General features: G+C 38.9%; 1 protein-coding gene across 2 annotated transcripts in view; it reads right to left on the bottom strand.

Moving 5' to 3' along the window:
- xrn2 (5'-3' exoribonuclease 2) overlaps positions 1-23,217 on the bottom strand; it is a 45,554-nt gene that overhangs the window by 14,087 nt on the left and 8,250 nt on the right. For both annotated transcript variants that reach the window (XM_074616409.1, XM_074616410.1), the window contains exons 14-28: positions 22,295-22,339; positions 21,955-22,086; positions 21,478-21,522; positions 18,990-19,084; positions 15,135-15,270; positions 11,042-11,149; positions 10,680-10,769; positions 10,409-10,481; positions 9,915-9,998; positions 9,567-9,664; positions 7,680-7,759; positions 7,484-7,540; positions 5,296-5,364; positions 4,257-4,385; positions 1,265-1,389 (exon numbers count right to left, since the gene is read on the bottom strand). In XM_074616409.1, coding sequence (XP_074472510.1) covers positions 1,265-1,389; positions 4,257-4,385; positions 5,296-5,364; positions 7,484-7,540; positions 7,680-7,759; positions 9,567-9,664; positions 9,915-9,998; positions 10,409-10,481; positions 10,680-10,769; positions 11,042-11,149; positions 15,135-15,270; positions 18,990-19,084; positions 21,478-21,522; positions 21,955-22,086; positions 22,295-22,339 — 1,366 coding nt within the window. The remainder of the gene's footprint in view (positions 1-1,264; positions 1,390-4,256; positions 4,386-5,295; positions 5,365-7,483; positions 7,541-7,679; positions 7,760-9,566; positions 9,665-9,914; positions 9,999-10,408; positions 10,482-10,679; positions 10,770-11,041; positions 11,150-15,134; positions 15,271-18,989; positions 19,085-21,477; positions 21,523-21,954; positions 22,087-22,294; positions 22,340-23,217) is intronic.

Here is a 23,217-nt window from a genome sequence, read left to right as displayed (position 1 = left end):
TTAAAAGGAATACAGGGAACTGACTGAAAGCATCAAATCATAATAGTTTAGTATTTTGCCATCTATCGCTCTGATTAAGGAAGCAAAAAAATGTTTTCACATGCTTCACAGTGACCTCCGATTTCAGGACGGAGAGAGGAAGATTTTCAAGAGGAAGAAACGGTGAAAAGAAAATGTTTTGGCTGAATTTAAATGGACTGGCATAATAAGTAGAGTTGTAATAATGCAGAGTATCATACTGCATTGTTCAGTACAAGGCTACAGCCGCGAATCCAACAATTCACACAATTTTTAAAGTTCTTTCACGACCTTGGAAGCAGCAGTTTCACAAGGTCCATTTAACGTTTAACTCCATCGAGTTTTTGTTGTTGTCAGATTCAACTGATGTTTGTTCAAAGCTGAGCTGATGAACAGTTTCTGTCACCACATCCGACTGCGTTTGTTTTATCGTAAAGTTTGCTGTGGTATCTGGCACCAAGCCGTCAGTAGCAGAACCTTTAAGTCCTGGAAGTTGCGAAGTGGGGCCTCCGTGGATCGGACTTGTTCGTCCAGAACATCCCACAGATGCTCGATCGGATTGAGATCTGGAGAATCTGGAGGCCGAGTCATCACCTGGAACTCGTTGCCATCCACATGATGGAAAAGAAAACGTGATTCATCAGACCGGGCCACCTTCTTCCATTGCTACGTGGTCCCGTTCTGATGCTCATGTGCCTGTTGTTTGGCGGTGGACACGGGTCAGCATGGGGAACCCTGACCGGTCCCCAGAGGCAACAAACTGCTCCTCACTGTGTGTTCTGACACCTTTCTATCTGAACCAACATTAGCTTTTTCAGCAGTTTGAGCTCCAGTAGCTCTTCTATTAGATCAGACAACACGGGCCAGCCTTCGCTCCCCACGTGCATCAATGAGCCTCGGGTCTGACCCTGTTGCCGGTTCACCTTCCTTTGACCAATTTTGGTAGGTCCTGACCCCTGCAGACCGGGAACATCCCACAAGAGCTGCAGTTCTGGAGATGCTCTGACCCGGTCGTCTAGACAGCACTATTTAGTCTTCGTCAAAGTCACTCACATCCTTACGCTGGACCATTCCAACACAAAGTTCAAAATGTTCACTTGCTGTCTAATATATCCCCCCCACTGCCAGGCGCCATGGTAACCAGATAATCAATGTTATCACTTCACCTGTCAGTGGTCTGAATGTTATGGCTGATTGGTTGGTGTGTGTGTGTGTGTGTGTGTGTGTGTGTGTGTGTGTTTCTTACGTTGGAAGGGCTGGTGGCCGCCGCCGCCGCCGCCGTGTGCAGAACGGTAGTTTCCTTGTTGGTAGGCGTTCGGCGGCGGGGTGTTGCTGTACTGTCCTCCGCCACGGTTTCTGTTCATACTGTGACTGAAGGAAGAGAGAGAAGAAGAAGACGTTGTTCTGTAAGAATCTCACTCACAACATACTACAAAAGAGTTGTCACATTCTCATCAGCTTTATATAAAAACGTGTTTATCTCTTCTCGTCAGATCTAAATCGGTTTTAATTTGCCAGCTGAAGCTTCTTTCAGGTTCAGCAGCTCCGTAACGGACACTTTAATAAACAGGTGTTCAGCCTGAAAACAGCCCACGGAGCTGTGTTGGTTGGTGCGCGTTGCTTCAAGTACAGGTGAGACATGAACTACAACCTAGGAAGTCCTGTTAATCTGATATCTAATCTATAACCTGAATCAGATGCCAAAACACCAGGGATGCACCGATACCAGTATCAGGTCCGATACTGTGCTTATGTACTTGTACTCGCAAAACGGCACCGATAACACTTTACGGCAGCGTGACGTTAACCTCTCGTCACAATCTTTCGGGTCCTATCGCATGGGGGCGAGACGGGCCGGTGGTGCGCCCTACCCCGCTGGGCCGGGATCCCACCTCAGCCGGCGGGCGCCAGCCCTCACCGCCACAGGGTTTTGCTTGCACCATCTGACTTGCGTGTGCGTTAAGACTCCTTGGTCCGTGTTTCAAGACGGGTCGGGTGGGTTGCAGATATCGCCGCAGACCCCTGGCGCCTTTTATGTGGGCGAGCCCCGATCTGGGGGTACGACACGGTTGGGGCGCACTGAGGGCAGTCCGCACAGGCACAGAGAAGTACTCCTATCGGTACTCGGTATCGGCGATAATTGGCATCGGTGCATTCCTACAAAACACTGAGAGGATTTTACAACTTTGGACAGTTATGACGGCGGCAAAGTGAGTAAACACAACGAGGCTGTAAAGGAGGACGAGTCGGCGTGATGTTTAGTAGTCTCATTTAGCCACTTGTTAGCAACCGTCTTTATTAAGACACATAAAAGCTTCAATATTCATGAGTGGGATATTTACTGACGTGTTTTATATTGTAGAACAAAATGTTTCTCTCACATAAAAGCGCTTCATGATTGCAGTCCATTCACCGCTGAGATGATACTCGATGACTAATTTATACAAAAGATACTCGTGTTGTTCTGTGTTTTTTCAGACAGTAACCTCCATCATATCAGAGGTGTCCAACACTGGCTTCATCCCTCAGACTGGACTTTAACACACCCATCAGTCAATGACTTGAAATCAAAGCAACAAAACGATCCTTTTCTTAACAACTCTCCAGGTTTTCCTGCTCGGCATCCTCCGAGCACCTGCCTGTTTGGCCCCATCGAGCCACATAAACTGCCTGAATTACTGAATTAACGACTTAGTTTAGCAAGAAAAAGAAAAAAAATTGGAATACATTCTGTTTCTTCAAATCCGTGCATAATTAATTCCCAAACACGCCACAGTCGGACCGAGCCAGATGTTCAATTATTCACATTTCCTTAATGATAATATCAACGTGTGGAGGAGAGAGCTTAGATCATAATCAAGGATGGCTGGTTAATGGGGAGCGTTAAACACATTTTCCATTTTAAAATACTGTACTCTTCTTCCCAAATCTGAATACTGAGTCACTGCGGAATCAGCCGTCATTGTTCAACACTCACGTACTATAAAATTATATCATCACAGCCTGCAGGACACAAGCAGGTGTGTGTTTTAAATGTTTATGACTGTTTATTAAGCTGCGGAAAATGGAAAAATTACAAACGGATTTTACAAACTATTGTGTTTTTCTGGGTGTATTTCATGAGTATTATCATGGGTGACGTTAAAAATGTGGAGGACAAAGGAATTACTTTAAATTCTATTTTTTTTGTGTGTTCATGATGTTTTTCCCCCCAGATGTATAACAGTTATCGACATTGCACAGGCCTGTTAGACTACAGTTTCAACTCAACTGCATTTCAATTATATATATATATATATATATTATATTAAGTTTGTCAACCTACAGTATCAGTGGCGACACTTGACAATTCCTGACTGGTAAAAATTTTTTTTATTTTCATGTGTATCTAGAAAAAACAAACACTTAAAGGGCGGGTTGTAATATCATTCTGTATCTTCCCGGTGGTGTTCCGTACGTATTCAAACCTGAATATTAAAATAAAATATTAAAAATGCTATTTTCCCTTCAAGCTCTTCTAAAAACGTTTTCCCACATGGTGACCTGACGGAGGTTTCTGCATGATGACGCTGCTACATGTACAGTATATATACATCCTTATAGTCAGTGTATAACGTTACATACAGTACTGGCATGGAAGCTAAGCTGACGTTAGTTCAGATCAGAAAGTCGATGGATGCAGTGGTAGACCAGCAACTCCCTTCTTCTTGTTCCGAGAGGTAAAATTACTGCTTTTGTGAATGGAGTCTGGTCTGGTCGTTTTTTCTGCTGCTCTCGTCCACAGCCGCTTTACCTCGCCGTCAGACGGCCCTTTACGACGGGGAACTGAAGTCGTTATATCGTGGTTTTCAAGACTAGACCAGACTTCATTCATAGAACAGTCATTTTACCTGGCAGAACACAGGAGTATACAAACAACCCCAGCTCAAAAGAGCCAAACTAACCTTTTAAGTTATTTCCAAACTTAGCACAGCTAACTCAGCTAGTGCTAGCGTTCACATTATTCATAACCTTATTGATTATCTCACTGTGCTAACCTACGTCACTGCTTTTAGCTAACGGCTGAGTGGGCGTTGCCATTTAAAACCCAGATGGACCCGCCCTTTAAAGTACCAAATTTCTGATTCATGAGTCTGAGATAGAATACAAATGTGGACTCTTTCCAACAATGATGATTTCATAGCTTCATCAGACGATGTTATTAATGGCTGTTACAGTTAATAAACAGGGGAACTTACCCCAGAGCCCGGAAGCCGGACTGGTCCACGTGAGCCTGCTGCCTGTGTTGGTTGAAGCCCAGCTGGGGTCTCCATGGTTCCCGGTTCCCCTTCTCCCAGTCCCCTGGCTTCAGGACCTTATTGGGCATCCTGACAAAAACAACAACAACAACAAACGGAGTTAAAGCTGCAATGAGAAACATTTTTATGTGAAAATACTTTAAATCACAGAGAGAAGACCGGCGTCTTCTCCAACTGAAAACTTGCAGATTATCACTTTACCAATACATTTCTAATAAATGAAACAGAAAATCGATTCCAATTAAAATAATGAATACTTTCTGATCGCTGTCCCACAGACACCAAGTGATGCTGTACTTTTGTTCTTTTTCTATCATTTTAAATAGAAAACTTTGTGTATTTTGGGTAAATAAAATCAAACTAAATGAATATTTTGAAGACATCACTGACTACGTCTACATGCAAAAAATATTTTTTGCCCTTATTCCGAAAAAGACAATATTCTTACCAAGCTGAAAATGAATATTCCTTTAATATTCCCGTTTACATGCAGCCATGCATACGCCTTTAAATATTTAAACATGTCGCCGACAAATCTTCTTAGTTTCCTTTTGTATGAAACATTACAATGTAGTTAAGAGGGCAGTAGTAACGTACTGCAGGAACTTTACTGACTTTACCTGCCACTGTGGTTTATCTTAATTCAAGAGCCTGGCAGGTTAAATAGTGTTACATTTTTTCTATGAAGAAAAGAATTCCCTAATAAAATTATGACTGACCATTTTAAAATAAAACTATATATTTGGGTTTTTAAAGATCCACGTGTTCAGTAGGAACCAACGGGGTTGGAGCTGAGCGCCAGAAAGAACTGAGAGTCTTATTAACATGTTGTTGGTTTTAGTCGTTTCATGTGATTTTTTGAAATAAGAGAACTATATAATATCACCAGCCTTTAATAAAGAAAGGTGCAAAATAAAAAGGCTTTAATATCTAGTAAAGCATTTCTGAGATAAAGTTTAACAAAGAAAAAAACCCTCACTTGGCTCCAGAAAGGAGGACCGCCTTGAACACAAAGTCATCTGCATAGTGGGGATCCTTGAACTTCACTCTGGAAAGCAGAAGAAAAATCATCTTCAACTGGGGACAAAAAGAGTTCCATTAGCTCACATTTTTAAAAAGGAAAAATCTCCCCTTCAACACCGAGATCGTGAGTTTGTGATGTTTGATGTCGAGGATTATTATCGCGATGAAGTGTTGTCATTCTCAACCTGCCTCGGCTACTTCACCCGGTCATTTTCCACATCTTCCTGAATGTCTTTTCTCCCTCAGAGAAAAGCTGCACACTCCTATTATTCTACTGAAAGGTGGGTGTACAGATACACACGGCTCTAATAATAATAATAATGTGCTCTGGAGCTGCGCTCAAAATGTCTGGGTGCAAGTGAATCAAAATATACAAGAGAGAAGTCAAAAAACATGCAGATATCTGCCTGATAAAGTATATGTGTGTGAATACATGCATAAAGTATATGTATGTGAATATGTGCATAAAGTATATGTGAATAAAGTATATGCATGTGAATATGTGCATAAAGTATATGCATGTGAATATGTGCATAAAGTATATGTATGTGAATATGTGCATAAAGTATATGTATGTGAATATGTGCATAAAGTATATGCATGTGAATATGTGCATAAAGTATATGTATGTGAATATGTGCATAAAGTATATGTGTTTGAATATGTGCATAACGTATGTGTGTGAATATGTGCATAAAGTATATGCATGTGAATATGTGCATAACGTATGTGTGTGTGAATATGTGCATAAAGTATATGCATGTGAATATGTGCATAAAGTATATGTATGTGTACATGTGCACAAAGTATACATATGTGTACATGTGCATAACGTGTATGTATATGTACACAGAATATTAAGTATTGTTAACTATCAACTGTGAGTCCTGCATTTAAAAGGTTTGTTATGTTTATTTCTAACTTTTTTTGGCAGTTTTGTTTACACAGAAGGGGTGGACAAAATAACAGGAACACCTCAGCACATATTACAATTCAATACAACAACCTCCACTGCAAACTACAGCTAGGAAATGACCACAGAGTTGAACCTATAATGACAGTCTAGAGAAGTATCTTGCTGCTTTTCTTCGTTTTATATCATTAGAATCTGAATATCTTTGACTGCTGGTCGGCATCCCCTTGACCTTAAACATTAACCGATAATGTTTAGCAGCACACATGATTATAAGCTTCAAAACGACAGGATTCGCTGCGTGGCCACTGTATCTGACTGCATTAAGTTCCTCTTATTGTGTCCACCTCCTCTCATGTTTGACATCAGCTCTGCCTTTGTTGCTTTTTCCATCATCTGAACATTTACACTCCAATCGCTCTTTATTCCAGTCAGACGAACATGTGCAGAGTCGGAGGTCAAGTACAAGCATTTGGAAAAATACTGCAGCAGCATGAATTTGTAGTATAATGTATGTAGAAATACAGATGATCCAGCCTGTCAAGCTGCTACAGTATCAGAGCAGGGCCCAAAAACCAACATGATCACCCTTCTTTTTTATATTCAGATTAGGGATGCATCGATACCGGATCGGATATCGGGCCGATACTGACTCAAAAAGATGGATCGGGTATCGGTGACAATGGATCCGATCTATGTTTATATACTACAAACATTATATAATGGAATTGTAATCCCTGTTCATTTTTAAGATGTTTTTATCAAGTTACTGGTGTATGATTTATTATTTTAAAAATGAATAAAAATTGTGTTAATTTTGAAGATTCTTTACCAATATACTGGTGTATGATTTATTATTTTAATAATAAATACAAATTCAATTTGTATAAATAAAATAAAAAATTGTATTTATTTGTTACATTTTGTTTTATATATTAGGAAAGTAATGTTTAAGTCCAGCCTGATGTTGTCTTACACATAACAGAATGATCCCAGTCACTTCCACACAGTGTGGCATACAGCTGATTAATTAAACACTGGTATCAGATCGGTATTCTGTATCGGCCAATACCCAAAGCCCAGGTATCGTATCGGGACTTAAAAAGTCAGATTGGTGCATCCCTAATTTAGATTTTTAGAGTGTTCAGTCAGATATCTCAACCTGGAACAAAACTCATGGTGTTTAACTATCTGAAAACAGAATAAAGAATGAAAATAGACGGTTCCTTACCCGATCGCATTGTTCTGTGCAACGTCACGCAGCATTGGGATTGGTGATGTCACTGCCCTGAAGGAGATATGACACTTATAACACAACAACACTTGGACCAGCTCCTTCGGGAGGTTAAAGTGTTTCTTAAAATCATAAAGAACAAGAGACAAAATGTACAGAAAAGAAAGTGAGAATAAAGCAGGCGTTTCCTTACTTATCTGGTAGAATAGGGTTGTCATCGAGATTTAATGTGCCGAGGATCCCGTGGCACAGCTCTGCAGGGATATCAGTGGCCTGGAGGAGGGACAGGTGGAGTTTGTATCAAGTTATTAATGGTGATTTGATTTACTGACCAGCAGAATATACAGTCATATTTTTACAACACACTGTATTATGTATATTCACACCTTGTTAGATGATGTGCATCAATATAGAGAATAACTTCAAGGTGTTTTTGTCCTGCTAACCAGGGAATGATCACATTTAGGTTCCTCAGAGGATGAACTCTTTCCACTCGGACAGTGTGTCACCTTTGCACAGAAGATGTCGATAATCTAACGGCGTGTCTACACGTGTGTGTGTGTGTGTAACGGCATGCATTCAATGTATTTGTAAGCTTTAAGACTTTGAGAAGTTTGCTTCAGATTTGCATCTTTTCTTTTAAGGAAGAAAACACATTACAGTTTAAGAAATGACTTTAAATGGGAACTTTCAGCGAGACCAGAGCCTGTAAATGATTGTAGTAATGCGTCCGCATCAGTCCTGGTCAATGTTTGCAGTTTTACGTGCTGCCGTTTTCGCTTCACTGTTCAGAAATGCTCATTAGGACGTTTTCACCCAGCGAGTAAAATATGAGAACAACAATTTGCTGTAGTTTACGAATGCATAATCAACGAGACCAAATACAACTCAGACGACACCTGCTCAGCTACACAAACACATCTGCAGCAGAGTGACGCAGCAACCGATGCAGATCTTTTATTGGATGTGAAAGTTTGATCCACAGAACCACAGAAGAAGATTATTATTACTACAGACACGTGTTGAGATGACTGAGCAGCTGCAGGATGCGTTACACCACAGTAAAGATATTAATTTAAAGAAGCTATGAAACAACACAACTATGAGAAACTAGATACCTCATCATCACATTTACTGAGAAACTTTTCAGATGATGCAAGTTGTTAGTGCTCCCATCCAGAGGTGGAAGAAGTACTCAGTAGAAGTACTAAGACCACAGTGTAGAAATACTCTGCATTCAAAATGTTAGATTAAAGTACACAAGTATTAGCATCAAAATATACTTAAAGTATAAGTAAAAGTACTCATTAGGCAGAATAATATATATTATCTTTTTAATTACTGCTGGGTAGATTGTGAGTTTCACCAAGGGATCAATAAAGTCTTATATTTATCCATAATAAAGCATCATAATTTATTAGTTTACCAAAGTATAAAACTATTAAACTAAACTATTAAATACGTGTATTGGAGTAGAAGTATAAAGTAGCAGAAAATGCAAATACTCTAGTACCTCAAATGTGTACTTAAGTAGAGTACTTGAGAAAATGTACTTAGTTACATTCCCCTACTGCTCCCGTTTGTCAAGATTAAGACCACATTTCCCATCAGCCCCTTTGTTGCTTCCTGTCTAAAAGTACATTGACTGTTTGAAGCTAGAAGAAACGCCAGAAAAATATCTAGTATTTCCTTTTATATTGTACGTCAAATGAAGTATGCCAAAAAATACCAGGATGTTCTACTACATCTGATCACATTCTGCAGTATGCAAGCCAGCATGCTTTTCTGGCTATTCTGACCCACAATCCTTTGCACAGCGGATATATGAGCAAGAGGGTCACAGTTCAAGACAAGTAGTATGTCCCAGTTGTATTCATACTGCATGCAACAGTAGGTATTTTGTAAGGGCAGCTGCAGTACGTACTAACAGTAAAAAAAAAGAAAAAGTATGCGATTTGTAACGCAGCCTAAAATTATTTCTGAAGACAGACGGAACGATTTAGCACCATCAGTTTGAGATATATATATATATATATATATATATTGTGAATTTATTGTGTCTATTGTGGAGTTTTGTTACCTCGTGAGATTCTGTGCGGTAGAGTTCGTGGATGAAGTCGAAGAGCGGGTGAGACTTCCCCAGAAACAGCACATCGCTGCCCAGACTGTTTCTTCTCACTGCAATAGAGAACAGACAGCGGCTGTGGTCAGGGAGGGGAAAAAACAGTGATTACTGAGAAGACTGGTGCTCTACTAGGGTTCTGGAGGGGAAGACTGGGGCTCTACTAGGGTTCTGGGGGGGAAGAGAGGAGAGATGATGGATGGAAAGACTGAAAAACAAACAACAAAACAACAGACTAACAAAGGAAGACAGAGGAGAGAAGGAAGAGAGAAGAGGAAAGACTAAGTGAAATATGTTTTTACTCACCTTCCTCAGGTGAGAGGTCACGGTAGACGTCATCCAGAGCCGCCCTCAGCCGGCGTTCATCCACGAAGGGCAACAAAGCCACACCTTCAAAATAAAAGCACATACACAGGAATTTAACGAGAAGAAGAAGGAGAAGAAGGATGAGGAGTAGAAGGAGAAGAAGGGGAACGTAATTCTATGTCCTGTGAGGAAGTTCAGACCAGTGGGCAGAACTAGTCCGGCTCCGTGAAAGATCCCCAAAAACACAGTCAGAGAGTGAATTAATGACTTTATACGCGTCTCATGTAGAAGGGATCAGGTGTTAATTCACAATAATGATATAAAACTGCTGGAAAGACTCCACCACAGCTGTAACAGCTGGATTACTGACTGAGGATATCCACCACAGCTGTAACATCTGGATTACTGACTGAGGATCTCCACCACACCTTTAACATCTGGGTTACTGACTGAGGATCTCCCCCACAGGTGTAACAGCTGGATTACTGACTCACCCTGCCAGGCGTATTTCTTGCCGTTGAGATCAATGGCGAAGTCGTCGGGGTAGAAGTCGATGATGGAAGATTCCTGTAGCAAAAGAAGTGAGACTTGAGCTCATTAAAACTATTCTGCTCTGAGAAAAGTCTGTATTTCTTTAAATCATTCTGTATCAGATATTTATTCCCTGCATATCTGTCGCAGTTAGTTTACCCATTTTTAAAGACGTCTGAATTATCAGAACAACCTCTTGATCTCTCTGGACCTCTTTCTGGACTCAACACTCACCGGACTGCTCATGAGGGTCCTCCAGGTTTCGGGCAGGAAGTTGCCGCTGGCGGCAGGAAACACTCCCATCAGCTGCTCCAGTGGCTTGAACTGCACACGACAACCAAACATGAGTTATTTACACACACACACACACACACATTCATCTCTTCTATTGTAAAGACTCTTTTAGTGGATTTCTATAACAACGCCTCCACCTGGCGTTACCCAACATGACCTCAAGTCATTGCGAGTTTACTGGCTTTTGATTGGAGCAACATATGCAACATAAAAACTTCTTTGTTGGAGCGTGACGATGGAGAGGAGATGAGACAAAAGAGCTGAGACAACAAAAGAAAGAAGAAGAGACGGTCCGTTCTCACCGGTTTGGTCGCCTTCTCAAAATCGGTGAACATCCCTTTGATGTCTTTGAAGTCGGAGGCGAACGGAGCGTAGTGGAACGGGAAGTACCACTTCCAGGAGGCGCAGCCCTGCAGATCAACACGGAAACAATCACTGACTGTTAATATCACTTTACATGTCAGGAGAAATCCAAAACACACACACAAAGCTACTCAACCGATTAATCGATTGTCAAAATAGTTGGCGATTAATTTAATAGTTAACAACTAATCGATTAATCCTTGCAGCTCTATCTGTTTTAGAAAGGGAGGGAAGGAACCTGAGAGGATCTTAAAACAAACAGAAAAATATAACTAATCCAGCTGCTGTAAACGTTTCTATACTCTGCACGTCTGTTAGAAACCGTTTTTGAAGATTTCTCCGTGACCATTTTTGTCTTAAAAATGAATAATTTGATTGATTGATCGTTTAGTTTGATGAGGAACTCGACCACAAAATAAATCTTTATTCAGAGATCCTAAAACATGCTGAAAGGTTTTGGTCTCTTTCTTTTCTCCTTAGTTTTATTTTATTTTTCTATTCTGACTTTTTATTAAAAACTACTGAAACCAATTAATCGATTATCAAAATAGTTGGTGATTAATTTAATAGTTGACAACTAATCGATGAATCGTTGCAGCTCAAGTGATGATTAATCACGTTAACTTATTTTCTGTTTGATTTAATATCAGCTCAGTTGTTGCTCTTCCCTTTGTCCTACAGAACAGTTTTAGTGTTAGATGTGAAGTAATTTCCTGACTGACAAAATGAGACAAAAAGAAATCACTTAGAGACGACCAGGAAACAGAAAGAAAAAGCTTTTCTTTGCCCTTTTTCCCACCAAAGTTCCACTGCAGCACAAAGCTTAAAATCCAATCTGATCAGACTAACGCTGACATTTAAAAACCTCCACAGGCCTGAATCCTGATCAGACAGAGTGTGTTTTAAACTATATGTGTCTTTAAAACTTCAATATCGGTGGTGAGAGGGGGGGGGGGGAGCAAAAACCGATCCGGTCGTTGTGGAGAAATATGACCGTGGAACGCTGGAGCACCTGGGGACAAAATATTCTGTAACACCTGCTGAGAGGCTCCTGCATCTAAAAAATAACTCCCCTCCTCGGCTCGGTGTTTCTGAAATGTTTACGTGGGAGCAAAAGAAGAGACATTTTAACCTCCCTGAACAAACACGAACCAAACAACGACCTTCACTCCCCACAATCCACCTCACCGATAAATCCACCAATCCTCAGCACCGCTCTATTATTAAAGATGCTCATTCACATGATAATATGGGACTTTACCATAATAAAAGCAGGAGGAGGCTCCAATCTCCACTCTAATAATCGCACCGATCGTTTGTGTTAACGCCTCGAGGAGAGTTTCATCTGTGACCTCGGCCTGGCGGAGTCACAGACCACAAACCTCAACAATAAAAAAAAAAAAATACATTTACCGTCCAGTTTTAGAACAACTGACTGAATGAGAAAAGCTCAGCATGTTATCACAGTAAATAAACGACAATCCCCTGTAATCTTATCTTCTGCTGCCCACTAAGCAATTAACAACTTTCATTAACAACTAATCTGTTATTTGTTCTGATTAATGGTTTAGTTTATAAAATAGGAAGGTGGCAGCCAACGAAATGTCCAAAACCCAAACATACAATGTTTATGTTAATTACGACGATATAAAAAAAAACAGTAAATCATCACGTGAGAAACATTTATCAAGAAAAATAAATACAAATTGATTATTAAATATTTGGCAAAATTCTCGATCCATCTAATTAACTAACAATTCAGCGCTAGTCTCAATTATTCAAATCAAATAAAAACTATAATGAGCTCAGGCTGATTAATTATGATTAAAAACCAACAAACTGAATTGTTGAAAGTTTTATACTTTAAGAAGTTTTGTCTGATTGTATCTCATCACACTGAATATCAGTCGGATTGTTTTATATACAAATCTACTGTCAAATAGAAAAAAAATATTCTTATTGGCTTCAATCATCAGAACAAATCTCCTCAGATATACTGTGATGTACTGAGTTATTACAGGATGGAACTCTTTACCAAACCAAGTTAATAAAACAAATACCAGAAGCATTAAACGAGTATTTAATGCAATTAACTGCATGAACCAACAGTAAATGATTCTTCTGGCGTGCTGATGTTTTTGTTTTTTTGTTTGTGGTGTTTGCTGGCATTATTTTTAACTAAGGTAACGTGAGGACAGGGATTTTAAGTATGTAATGTGATGTTTGAATGTATACAACATATATAATTGTTTGCGAGTTCTGTGTCAGACCACAGGAAGACGAGCTGACGTCATGGTGTCAGCTAATGGGGATCCTAATAAACTAATAATAAACTAATAAACTTGTTCCTAAAAATTTGGAAAAATACACATTTTTAAGGCTGGTCAGTTCTGTTTAAAATTAAATCAAGCGGCCTTTACAAATAAAATATAACAAAATGCATAATTAATTATTCATTATTATTAAAATAGCATCTATGTTGTCGATTAAAGTTGACAGAAGATTTAAGACTTGTTACTGTAGGTTTGGCACACTGATCTCCGTATTCTATTTGATTTCGGTCCAGGAAAAGTCTAATTGCGATTATTTTATCAGATATTGCATTTGCGATATTAGAGGAAATTTTTACATCATTCTCATTTTCATTGAAAAACATTAAATTGATTATTATGATGTGATTTCTGCGGTGATCTGTACCAAACAAAGATGTTTTCTTAAGTCTGTAGAATATGATGTGAAGGCCGGGACATCTCTGCAGCACCATAGTATTTAGTTTAAAATGGTATTTTGACACACATTCGTCTTCAACAAATATTGCCATTTGAATATTGCAACTTCCATAAAATTTAGATTAATTGTGCAGCCCTGGTTTCTGTCTTTCCACTGTACCAAATAGACTGAAGAAAAACAGCGTCTTCCATCAGTTTCACACCAAAAAACTGAGAACAAAGTGTGAATCTTTTGTGTTCTGTATAAACCCAGCTCTGATCATTTGGCGAGGTGTGCGTGACCATTACTCTACAGTGGCGGCGGCGGACAGAACCGTGAATGTGTGGCGGCGGAGAGCAGACACGTCCCCGTCCACCGAGGGCCCCGCTAATGAATTCATCCAGAACGGCCCCCTGAGAGGGGCTTTGGATTGGCGAACATGTGGAGTCAACACAGAGCGTGCATATAGACAGCTCACAATCAGCCCGGACAAATCCCCCCCGGCTCAGCCCGCCGCGGCCCCGGATCCTCTGAAGAGGGCCCGCAGCTGATAATTTCATCTCAAGATAAAGATCAATATTTTACAACAATAAAATTATTTAGTGTATAATCACACTGCAAACAATAAAGTGATACTGGTATCTCTGCTGCGCGGAGGTTTGTTTGTCGAGACACTCGACGGTAAGCAGTTCTTGACTTTCAACAAAAAAAAAACTGTCGCTCTGTTGAAAATGCCGTTCGTCCATTAGACGTCTTTTCTTTGGACACAACGAGGTGAGTTTGAACCTAGATGATCAATTATAAACTGAATTTGGTTTAAAAAAAAAAAAACCTAAGGAGAAAAGAATGAAACCAAAACCTTTCAGCAAGTTTTAACGTTCCTTGTCAAACTTCATCGAACATTGATCAAATTCTTATTTTTATGACAAGAAAGGTCACGGAAAAATCTTTAAAAACTGTTGAGCAACCTGTATCTGAGCAATAAATATCTTATTTTTTTGCGTTTGCTGTTATTTTATTAATTTAAAGATTGTTCAGCTCTGAAATAAGGGTACCACATCATTTGTGATCTGATAAGTCACCAAAATCATCAGGATAGTTCAAAAGGAAGCCAATATTAAAGTTTATAACACTGGTGTTCAGTAGTGTTTGGGAGAAGTTACACCAATGTCAACATTTAACCACTTTAACAGGAAAAAAAACACAGTTTCTCAGCAGAATAGAAACAGTACAGATGAAATGACGTCATGACAGTCCAGGTTATGACCCTGTTTCAGTGTATGAGATGGAGTAAATGAAGCCACAGAGTGATTTCAGGGTTACCTGGTAGTAGTAGCGCAGCACCCAGCAGAGACCCTCCACGTAAGACTGAACCACCTTCTTCCTGAAACCCTCGTCCGACACGTCCACGTCAAATTTGGTCTTGTAGTATCTCTGCTTCCAGCCGTCCTCCCATAACCTGCAGCACACATGGACATATTATATAGTATACAGTATATCATACTTTACTGATCCAAACTATTGAGAAGACGGATTCTGTGCAATTTTAATAATCCAGTATACTGCACTAATTCACACTTTACGTTTTAATCAGTCTTTCTGTACAGTCAGAATGTGCTCAGCTCAGCCTCTACAGTTTGATCAACTGGTCATAATTTGTAGGTTAAACACTACTTATGTACTACAACTACTATTAGGGCTAGGACGATACACCCATCACCTGATTCAATACTATCACGATACTTGAGTGACGCTTCGATATGTTCTGCGTTTTTCTACCACTAGACCATGGGGAAAAGTTGAATCATTCACTTCTAGGGACTTTTACTTTGGAAAATCTCTAAATGAATCAAGTAAAAATGTTTGATTTGCAGCATGTATGCAAAATATTTACTGGACTTTTTTCATTTTTTTGCTTACATTTTTCTGTTTTGTTTTTTTTGACTTTTTTATGTCATTTTTATCTGACATTTTTTTTTTTTTTTTAACATCGTTCAGATTTTTTTTCTTAATTTTTTTGACTTTATCGGACATTTTTCAGACTTTTTTTAAATTGGACATTTTTCAGATTTTTTTCCGTTTTCAGATTATTATTTTTTTGACTTTTTTCAGACATTTTTTTTCCAGATTTTTTCAGATTTTTTTTATCGGACATTTTCCAGACTTTTTTTAATCTGACATTTTTTAGACCTTTTTTAAATTGGACATTTTTTAGACCTTTTTTTAAATCGGACATTTTTTAGACCTTTTTTAAATCGGACATTTTTTAAACCTTTTTTAAATCGGACATTTTTTAGACCTTTTTTAATCGGACATCTTACAGACTTTTTTATTTTTATTTTATTTTTTACATTTTTCAGATTTTTTTCTTCTTCATTTTTTGGACTATTTTTAAAATCGGACATTTTTTATTTTTTTTTTTTAAAACATTTTTCAGATATTTATTTCATTTTTTGGACTTTTTTTAATCGGACATTTTTCAGACTTTTTTCACCGGACACTTTTCAGACTTTTTTACCGGACATTTATCAGACTTTATTTAAAATATATCAGTCATTGTCAAGAATTATTTATTATCCAGCAACCCAAAAATCAAAGAATAAAGACATTACCCGCACAGATTAGTGGTATTTTCTCTTTCATTTATAAGGGACATCTAATGTTTTATTCTTCTGCTGAATATAATCCAATCAATCTTATTACCATAGATGTATTTTGTATATATAGTTCCCTTTGTTAACACCTTATTTTGAAAAGCGGACGTAGTCCCACGTGTCTACTTCCTCTAACTTCTCCAAGGTGGTCTCTAGCTCTCCCGTCAGCTCCGTTCTCTTTATCCATCCATGGTCAGCTCCATCGGGGCCGTTTCAATGCAGAGAACACAAATGTCAGTATCTGGGTGCTCTACAGTTGTAGCGTCGGCCCATTTGACCACAGAGACGAGAGCAACATCCTCGACCGCACGTTACCTCCATACAATAGCATTTCCTGTCCGTGACAGAGTTAGCATGCAGCTTTAGCTCTGCTCTGTCTAGCTCTGCTTTTCCTGTCAATGTGTGAAACCCAAAGTGTTTCCATCCTTTACTGGATGTGTAGTGTTTACCACGCTGGATTTAACATGGGTCGTATCCACGACGACCCTCCAACGTTTTATACTTTCTTGTTTCGGCTCGTGGCGGCCGCTTGCTATTTGTTTTGGTTCACGGAACGTTACTCAGACTACAACAATACAAGCGGTAACTTCCTTCTACCTCCACATAGACTCAGATGAAGCAAATATATCGGTTCTGGCAATGGTCAAGTAGACCTATGTTGAGATAATTGCCTCTTCTACGTCATCTGTCTCATTAAATAATTAGCAGGCCTGTAGTTAACAGTGGTGCAAAGGTTCAACAAGCCTAAGGTTCGGTTTGTACAGTCATTGAACTGTTCGGTTTTGCATCCCTTCTATATACCTCTTGTTATAAAGCATCATAATATTGATGAACTCTCTTGGGAATCAGCTGTCTGGACGCTGTGGCTTTAACATTATTTCTTCCATCACTTCTATTGTTTGTGACCTTGACATGTAAATGTATTCCACCGTTGAGTGTGAGGGAGTATTGGATGAGACAATCACATGTTTGTAGAGTAAATGTACCTAAACGATGCATTTGCTTATTAAAATACTGCCCTGTTCATGTATAGGCTGAACAAGAAAAACTGCATCAACTTCCTCCCTGCTGCTGGAACAGTTTAATGGCTTTGACTTCTCGGTAGATTTGGGGCGGCAACGCCGTTCTGCACTCATAATCAAGGCCGTCCAGGCATCTGTGTGGCAGATCCTCGGAGCGGCCCGCGGGGAGCGCCGACTCCTGAGAGGAAAGCCTCCATGAATACCAATTTAGCAGCTCTGACGAGTGCGTCACAGAGGAATTTACTCGAATGTTCCTGCTTTCCATATTAATCACGTGCGGAGGGAAGTGGGAGCTGTTCAGCGGAGGGCTGAGTGTGTTAAACAGCTTGTGCTGCAGCACCGTGGCATTAATGAGTGAATCTCTCTGCTCGTGTTTGTTAACGCCGTCTTCGCTGAGTGAAGCTGGTCTGTAAATATTTTTTTTTAAAAGGCATTTTACTATCATGCACGCTGTCTGGTGGACACTTATACTGCAAACTAGAGCTGCAACCATTAGCTGACTTGGTGATTAGTCGATCAACGGAAAAATAATAGCAAACTATTTTTAGAATCGATAAATCACTAAATCATTTCTCATGGAAAAATGTCAGAAAATGCTGTTTTCAGCCTCTCAAATATGGAAATGTCCTGCTTTCCTCTGTTTTATATCATATTAAACTGAATATCTTTGAGTTTGGGACAAAACAAGACATTTTAAAGACATGATCTTGGACTTGGGATGGACATTTTTCATTATTTTCTGACATTTTATAGACCAAACAATTGATGGACTAATATATAAAATAATCTGCAGATTAATCGCTAATGAAAATAATAATTAGTTGCAGCCCTTCTGCATAAATCCTGATTTACCAGCACACTACACATCCAGTAAAGGATGGAAACACTTTGGGTTTCACACATTGACAGGAGAAGCAGAGCTAGACAGAGCAGAGCTAAAGCTGCATGCTAACTCTGTCACGGACAGGAAACGTTATCTTATGGCGGTAACGTGGATAAAGAGAACGGAGCTGACGGGAGAGCTAGAGACCACCTTGGAGAAGTTAGAGGAAGTAGACACGTGGGTCTACGTCCGCTTTTCAAAATAAGCTGTCAACAAAGGGAACTGTATATACTAAATACATCTATGGAAATAAGATTGATGGATTATATTCACCAGAAGTATAAAACATTACATGTCCGTGTAATTTAGAGATTTTCCAAAGTAAAAGTCCCTAGAAGTGTATTCAACTTTTTCCCTTCATGGTCTAGTGTTAAAAAAGTTAACAAATCACAATATACTTGTAGAATCCCAATACATATCAGATCAGCACCCGAGCATCGTGATAATATCGAACCAGAGATAGGTGAATCGTCCCAGCACTAATTGGTACTGGCATCGTAATATTGTAAACGATACCCAGCTCTGCAGACGGCAGCTTGACTATAAATCTAAACACAGGACGTGTCCACGCTGCCACCCCGACCCCTCCCCTACCTCCACTACGACGCCGCAGGTTTACCTGACGTTGTCTTCAGGCTCCGGCTCGCTGTCGCTGTCCTCGGCTTTCCTCTTCACCCCCCGGTTGTCTGCGCCGCCGCTGGGCCCCGCAGACGTCTGGAACAACAAAACAGGAATGGAAAGATTACGTTGTAGTTTAAGAGAATCAGAACCATCTATAGTCTTATTTCATGGATACGTTATTATTTGTGTCCTGTTTTTCACTCATAAACTGGACAAATACCACCAACCAATAATCAATTACTGTTTGATTATTAAATAGTTTCATTTCATTGGTTTTTAATGTTTTAGGGTAAAATGATTCAGCTGTGTGTGTTTTTAGCGTTTCTTGTTGTGATTTTTTAAATTGTTTTCTTTACATCTTTATTTCAATAAAACAGTATAAATAAAGTTCTACGGATTATTTCTTAGGGAAGGTCACTAGAATATACAAAAAATTAATACAAACTTATTGAAGTATTAGTTCTTTTTAGAGCTGTGGCTAACCATAATTTCCCCGATTAATTGATTAAATAGTCCAAGATGAGGACATCAAGTGCCTTGCTTTGTCCCACCGACGGTGCAAATCCCAAATATATATTTATATATATTCAGTTCATTATTGCACAAGACAAAAAAGCAGTAAAGCTGGATGTACTGAGAAGCTGGATTTAGGGAATGTTTGATCAAAACGATGAATCGATCCATCAACTAATCATTTCAACTCCATTTGGCAGATATTAATCTAACAAAGAAATGCTGCATTACATGCGATAAAAATGGACATGGTCAGTGATGAGATCTTAAATTTGAATCCATATTTCATACATATATTTATGCCATACAGATAAAAGACCAAAGGGAAAATATAACAGTATAATAGCATCAATTAAAAAGCAGTTTTCAGGAGCATGTTATGTATTTGACGGTGATGTTTGTTATTACGTCATAAATAACTACCGGATGATTATAAAACATTTTTCCTGAGTGAAAGATGAACTCTCTGCTCTGCCGTCTGTCTGTGTGTCTGAATGAAGCCGATGGAAAGAAAAGATAAATGAATCACCACCGTAGCTACTTAGCCTTCCTGTTTTCTGAAGCCTCTGTGCTCTTTTCATTCATGTGCTAATGTATGGCAACCTATTGTTAAGTCGTACAGGAAAAACTGAACAGCTTTAAGAGACACGTTAAACGGGAACATGACCATGAACTGAAGCAGGAGACAGCGACCACGTTCAGACAGACACAAACATCAAATATACACATTAAAAAGGAGAGATCGCCACAAGTTTTCATAGTTTGCTAAAGGAAAGATTAGCTTTTGATTTTGGACGTGCTGTGTTGAGACTTTTAGATGACTGCTGGGTGACGATGAAGATAACATTCAATTCAACTCTTTCACATGTAGACAAATAAACACTCCAGTAGGGATGCACCGAGACCAGCATCAGTGAGTTCAGCTGCAAGGTTGTCGGCTGTGTGTCTGTCTGGCGTACTCTGGCTGTATTTGAAACCTCATACTATACTACCAGTATGTACGGATTAGGCCAATATGTAGCATGTAGTATGCAAACAAAAGCAAAATCTCCAGTATGCCAAAAATACACGGATGTCATAGTGATTTGGAAAAAATCTCCAGTATGCATCGGACCAGTCTACCTCGCCTACTGTGCAATGCAAAGCGCTGGAACGGTACAAGCTACGGTGTTATTGAATTTGGTGTTTTAAAGGATTAGTTTGGATTCACCAAAGTCACACAATAACACAAACTAACTAACAGATGGAGACAGCAGTAGTCCAGCAACTCCCGTGTTCTGAGAGGTAAAATTACTGTTTTTGTGAATGGAGTCTGGTGGCTTTGAAGAGAGTATAGATAACGGCTTCAGTTCCCCGTCAGAAAGGGCTGTCTGACAGCGAGGTAAAGGGCTGTCTGACAGCGAGGTAAAGGGCTGTCTGACAGCGAAGTAAAGAGGTGAAAATATTCTAAATATAGCGTACACGGAAACTGATATTGATTCTTGTCTAAAATGTGTGTTGCTGCTGCCCACATCAGTACATTACTTTGCTCTCATGATAATGGATAAGTACCTCATACAACCCCACTTTAAATCACCCAAACTATCCCGTTAATATACCACCAATTACTATGCCTGATTATTATATTCAAGGATCTAGTTAACCACATTTTTGAGGGGCAGATCACCACAAAATATGTTTGAGTGACAGTTACAACCAAGACTCTTTTCTGAATTTAATTCATTGAATTTGTAAACATGTTTTCTTTAGTTTTGTTTATTTGTTATATATATATATGTTAACGTCAGACATTAAACGATCCATCTTGATAAAGCTTGGTAGAACAATGATTGTCTTTATTTTAACATTTTATCATGAATTAATCCAGGAATGAACTGTTCTCTGCCTGACAAAGCCTGATCTGTTGTATCTTATAAATATATTAGAATCAAACCAACACTGTTTATGTTTTTTTTTATGTGCAAGTAACTTACATTGCCACCGTTCTTCATTGTGGACTTCAGGGACTGAGCAGCATCCTGGAGAGAAAAACCAACACTTCCATCATCACGACTGCACTCCTGCAGCGCTGATTCATCACCGTGTTGTGTTATAAAATGTCCTGACGGGGTCTGAAGACAGCACTCAGAATATCACTAAATGTAACTGGACAGCAGCCTCAAAACTACACATGTAGACTCTCGGTTATGTTTTATCGTCTTCATTTCTGTATTATATTTTAGGATTTTATAATAATATTTCTATATTAGAGATTAATCTCCTCAGCGACATATACCAGAATATGAGAGATCAGTATCATGTAAACAAACTGATACTAAACTCTTTATCACATAAGTAAAATACCATAAATACTATAAAGTTTGGTTCGTTTTAAGACCTGGAACTTGTCTAGAATCATTTTCCAGACTTCCAGAGCTGCACAGAGACGCCATATAAAGAACCTGTGGTACCTTGTTGTGCTGCATCCTCATGTCGTAGGCCTGGTTCCGGGCGTTCTGGACGGCCTCGGGTCGGTCTCGTCTCCCCAGCGCCTGAGGGGCAAACTGGCCCGAAGTCATGTAGGCGGGGCCCCGCTGCTCATTCTGCAATAACACATCGATTAATCTTTGCAGCTCTATTAAGAAATGAAAAAAAAAAATGCTTCCCAGATTCTGATCATCTTCTAGATGCAGTTTTATCACTGAAGAATTCTTCCTGTATTGTCTGTACGGTTTTATCAGGTAAGATCTGCCAGCTAGTTTTACACAGAAAACAGTATTATCATCATCATCATCCACCAGCTTTACTCACCTTCATCCTCTTTTTTTTCTCTTTCATTCTTCTCTTGAAGCCTTCCTAAAACAAAGAAAATATGAAGACTTATCAATGTCAGAAAGAAATTAATTAAGGTCAGAATAGAAATATTTACTACTGTCGCTCACCATTTAAACCAGCTCAATACTTTTACAATTACTTTACTTTAAGAAATATAAACCTATAAGTTTAGGGCTGCAACTAACCATTCTTTTCATTATCGCTTAATCTGCTGATTATTTTCTAAATTATTGATTTATTGTTCGGTCTATAAAATGTCAGAAAATATTGGAAAATGTCCATCTGAGTTTCTCAAAGTCCAAAGTGATGTCTTTAAATGTCTTGTTTTTTCCCGAACCCAAAGATATTTGGTTTAATATGATATAAAACAGAGATCGCAGGAAATCTCCATATTTGAGAGGCTGAAAAAAGCATTTTCTGCCATTTTTGCATGAAAAATGACTTTTAACGTAGTAATTGTGTGTGTGTGTGTGTTTGAGCGTGCATGTAAGCATATGGATTTAAGTAATGTGTACGTAGGTGCAAGGTACGCCTGTATCTGTTTGTGCAGACATACCAATTTATGTTGAGGTATATTGTATATCGATATGCATGTTTCCATATTATTATTGGAACACTAGGTGTTATATACCATGAATCAATTCAAGTTTAACAGTTTTGGAACTATATCTGTAAATGTATACATGTTCTTTTCTGTCAACATGAACTAATAAAAAGTAGTTCACAAAAGAAAAATACTTTTAAGGGTTAATAGATTATCAAAATAGTTGCCGATTATTTTTCTGTCGATCAACTAATTGATTAGTCGAATAATCGTTGCAGCTCTACAAAAGTTCTTAAATGTTAAATGTCTCTAAACACAAAAAGCCCTAGAGGAACTTAAAACAATCTAAAGTTGG

The sequence above is a fragment of the Sebastes fasciatus genome, chromosome 18 (genome assembly GCF_043250625.1).
Source record: "Sebastes fasciatus isolate fSebFas1 chromosome 18, fSebFas1.pri, whole genome shotgun sequence".
NCBI classification, from domain to species: Eukaryota; Metazoa; Chordata; class Actinopteri; order Perciformes; family Sebastidae; genus Sebastes; species Sebastes fasciatus.
Note: the sequence above shows the minus strand (reverse complement) of the source record. Positions and strands in the feature narration are given on the sequence as shown.